Genomic DNA, 4,445 nt, shown 5'->3' on the forward strand with positions numbered 1-4,445 from the left:
ACATTTCAAAAAGTACTTTCATAATTTAGCATCCAAGACAATCGCAAGATATTCAAAGCTGAAAGACGGATCATGTTCATTTCAGACTGTCTTCAAAGCCAAAAATAAAAAATATAATAAATAAAAAAAATTATTAAAAATAAATAAATAGAAATTTCATTTGTTCATTAAATTAATTCATCGATGTGGTAAAGGCAGTGATAAATGATAAGAATTAATTGTCATCAAAATGAAGATGTAGACCTATTCATATTCAGATCTCAAGATGAACCACGTGCTGATACCGGGGTCTTTGTCACGTGATGATGCCGATGATTTCTGTAAAGTAGGCTATGCTGCACGGCGCGGTGCAAAATGTAGAAAAAATTATCCTTGTGTCATTCGCAGCTGTAGAATATTCAAAATAATTTTTAATTGTTGAACAACTTTTCAATTTTTATTCATCATGCACTTTTACCTCTTAATTATTATCCGGAAAATCATAACGATTTGCATTCATATCTTACACACCCCCAGGTTGGGGAGTACCTATTGTAAACTCTTTTTACAAAATCATAAATTAAAGACTATCTGATAAGAAATGAAAATGAAATTGAAATATAATAACAACAATTAAGACTTAGTTTAAAACAAGTTTTCAAAATATTTTAATCATGATTTTATACATGTTATCATTAAAGAATTATTTCCATGAACTAATAAAGAAATAACGTCTCATATCCCCATGTGCACTTTCTAACACAACCACAAATAGATCGGCCGCTGCTGAAGCCGATAATAAAAAAAACACCTTCACATAAAAAAACCCATCTTCACATGAAAAACCACCTTCACGTGAAATAACATCAGCATAACATAAAAAACACCTTCACAAGCAATAACCACAGCATCCACAGCATAACATAAAAAACCACCTTCACATGAAATAACCACAGCATAAAAAAGCACCACCTTCACATGAACTAACCACAGCATAACATAACAAGAAAACATTGATGTAACCATCAATTGTCGCCCGGGAAATAAATAAAGTAAACAATGGAAATGAGTCTTGATCATCAAACCGCTTCGATATGTGTGAAAAAGGCATGCGTCTAAATGATGGAGACGATAGTCGAGAGTATTTTGAAAACTTATAGTCGGATGAAAATCGAACAAAAACGATACCCTTTTAAACTTTATCAATATTCCTCAAGTAAATGTTGGCTGCATAAAATATAATTTGAAACCAGACACATGCATCACCTATTTTCAAAAATGTCTTTCACTTAAAGAATATAAAACACGAACTGTGTAAAGTACTTTTTTACGTTTTTATGCGATAAATAAAATTCGATGTTCTAAAAAAAGGGACCTGTCGTTTTTTCGATAGTACATGATAAGCAACTTTATATAGTAAATATGAAAAACATACATATTTTTACAGATTCACTTTATGGAAGTAAATATATTGTGTATCTCGTAATTTATAAAGGGAAAGAACATTCTGATTAACAATCTTTTTATTGTTTTGAAAACCTTTAATTCTGAATAACTTCTCCCACCTCAATCCCAATATACCAACACTTAAACTTATATGTATAGAGCAGCCCGGTCCTCCGGGCTGCAATAAAGCACATCCTTCACATGAACTAACCACAGCATAACATAAAAAAGCACCACCTTCACATGAAATAACCACAGCAAGCACCACATTCTCATGAAATCAACACATAAGGCAGCTTTGGCGTTCCATACTGATCAGTACTGACATATGATGGACATATGTTTACAAAAAGAGTGATTTCATTAAATTTGGTCAAAAGAGGATGAAAATAATTTTTAAGAAAAGGTTAACATTGTTGATTTTTTTTCATGGTTTAATATTCAGATAAAATCCTGCTGGAAAACCGTATCCCAGATTTGGCTTCTGTTTTCCATAAACGTATAAAGAAAAGCTTTCTTTTAAAATATTTCTTGCCACGTGATATCCGGGCTGTACCGGTAAGGCTATCACGTCATATGGTTTTGCATTGATGTCATAAATAACTGTTCTATTAACATCTACAATATTTTCGTCAAGTCTTATATTTGATACGTTTCTACTTATAACAGTTATATAACTTGTTGTATTGAGATCAGGTACAACGAAGTGGTACTCCGAAAGAAGAGAGCGCTCATCTGGAATATACAACATAAATGCTGTTCCTATTCCGTCTGTATTGTTCTTGCCTGGCGTTATCACAGTCACCGAGACAAATCGGCTCGTCCGGATGTAAACGGGAATATTTGAATCCACATCTATATCCACATAATTATTTTGAACAAAGAGGGTCTCAGTTTTATTTTCTTGCCCCATAATATACTGTAATCGATAGTCATTTTTCATGGACAGTATCCTAATTTTATATCCTCTTAAGAAAGGATAAAAGAAAGGTGTAACAAACACGTGTTCAGAATCGTAATGTATGTCAAGATGAGAGTTATCCAATGGAATCATGAAGTTCATTCCACTACACGCATTATCATGATGCAAACGAGCACATTTGTTTCCAGTTGCCACAAATATGGGGTCAATAGAAGATATCGTACTTCCGGTTAAATCTACACCATGTGATATTACTAATGATTCATATTTGTTCATAATAAGTTGAATACTGTCATTGTAGGCATATCCTTGATTACCAATATGAATTGATTCACCCTCTGTCAAGTTTAGCTGAATTTTCACTATATTGTTGTCCCCACTTGATACAATAGATAATGTACTGTTGTAAAGATGAGCATATTTCACAGACACGGGATTCGGTTGAATAGAAGGGATATATCTATATTTATAATGAAATCTAGAATGTATAGGTAAAACCAAAAACACTGTTGTGGTGAACTTATCATGTTTAGCAGCGTAAACATTAACAAAAACATCGCATTCAATATGGACTCCTTTTTTCTCCACTTGATTTTCAAGTGCCATGTAGGAAGATGGTAGAAAGAGTTGATTTTCACCTTGTTTAAGTTTCAAGATGTATCGTTTAGTCAGCAGTGGTAGTGCCACCGTACAGGATCCAGAACTAATAGACACTATATACAATACACAGTAGCTTCTTCCGTCATCAGCAAACAGAGGCGGGAAGACCATGTAAAACTCCATTCCCATCAACCTGACAGGATCTGAAAACAAATATTAAAGTCACTGAGTCCTGATTTAAATAATAATTTTATAAATCTACCGTCAGACATTAAAAATATTCGCCCTTCTCCCAAGGTCAGGTTCCTATTTTTGTAGATGTAATTTTTTGATTGGGACAAAATGCATGGATCCCAGTAGTTTAAATTCATAAATCTCTCCATATTTATTTACAGTTTTGTGGCGATGTGTAAATGCATGTAACTTTAACAAACAACTAAAGTTAAACCCAAGAGTACAGTATACCTCCTATGTTAGCTGGAAAATAAATTGGTCTTTAGAAAAAAAAATAATTTTACATGTAGAAACAGATTTAAAGAATAAAAAGGTCTGATTATAACATGTGTGAACAAACTTTATCCATTTAGTTCTTTAGGACATATCGAGATATTAATGCTTAAATATTTTTAAAAACTCTTCAAAACATTAAGTTTGAAATAATGATTTTAAAAACACACCTTCTAGATTATTTGCCTCAATCCTGCTGATTTGGTTCTCTAACACTTTTATTTTGTTTTCGTAAAGGCGTAACTTTTCAGCAATTTTTATGTCTCTCCTCTCTTCGCATCGGAAATCTTCTTCGCGGAACAGGGACTGGGGATGTGAAAATTCCAAGCTTATCATTATTACATAACATGATATAATAAAACGGGTACTCATAATGTTGACCAGCCTTCTTTGCGAGGTACTAGTATTCTCCGCACTGTAGAGAGATGTGCCCCTAAAGCATGTTGACGCGACGAAGCAGTAAAATTTTTCCGAGCATGAAAATCAGATATTTGCAGATAGTGATTCAAGCGTGAATTTATCAAGGGGTCGCCATAGTCCGTTAGAGTTAAAGGGAATTATTAATGGGTGGGATTAGATAGGCTAAACTGCTGGAATATTGTCGTAAATAAAAATAGTCCAAGGAAAAGTCTATAAACTTCATTTATATCCTTTGAAATGGTTACATAATATTAGCTGTATTATTTTCCCTTGTCGGTACCCCATTGTATTCAAAAAAATATTTCTTTATTTAGTCAGTAGATGCCAGGTTAAAACCGGGTGAAGTCATCACATGTTGGGAAGGTCATTTCTTTGAAAGAAAACATTTTTAAAGTCCTACCCAGTGAAACCAATTTAAACGGCGCAATTGTCTAATAATAACATTTTTGCCAGATGATACACTTTTCACTTTAAAGCCCACCTGAACCAGAGTGAACTTACAGATTATCTATAATTTTGACGTCCGTCCGTCCGTCTCTCTTTCTGTCTGTTATACCTTTCACATTTTCAA

The 4,445-nt window shown here is 33.3% G+C and overlaps 1 protein-coding gene across 1 annotated transcript; it reads right to left on the minus strand.

Moving 5' to 3' along the window:
* Positions 1 to 1,852: 1,852 nt before the first annotated feature.
* Positions 1,853 to 3,909, minus strand: LOC133196653 (uncharacterized). The gene is made up of 2 exons (XM_061332515.1): positions 3,625 to 3,909; positions 1,853 to 3,150 (listed from the first exon to the last, which is right to left on the minus strand). Exons 1-2 carry the CDS (start codon positions 3,824 to 3,826, stop codon positions 1,853 to 1,855), a joined length of 1,500 nt encoding a protein of 499 aa, XP_061188499.1. The 5' UTR covers positions 3,827 to 3,909.
* Between the last annotated feature and the right edge of the window lie 536 nt (positions 3,910 to 4,445).

The sequence above is a fragment of the Saccostrea echinata genome, unplaced genomic scaffold (genome assembly GCF_033153115.1).
Source record: "Saccostrea echinata isolate AGI-Se365-2 ecotype Australia unplaced genomic scaffold, CSIRO_AGI_Sech_v1 ptg000001l, whole genome shotgun sequence".
In the NCBI taxonomy this organism is placed as follows: Eukaryota; Metazoa; Mollusca; class Bivalvia; order Ostreida; family Ostreidae; genus Saccostrea; species Saccostrea echinata.

Bases quoted from the DNA above. Each gene is read 5' to 3' on its own strand.
- LOC133196653 (XM_061332515.1), bottom strand. From the start codon at position 3,826: ATGAGTACCCGTTTTATTATATCATGTTATGTAATAATGATAAGCTTG. The intron at 3,151-3,624 runs GTGTGTTTTTAA...ATTTGTTTTCAG, and splicing joins TGAGGCAAATAATCTAGAAG to ATCCTGTCAGGTTGATGGGA.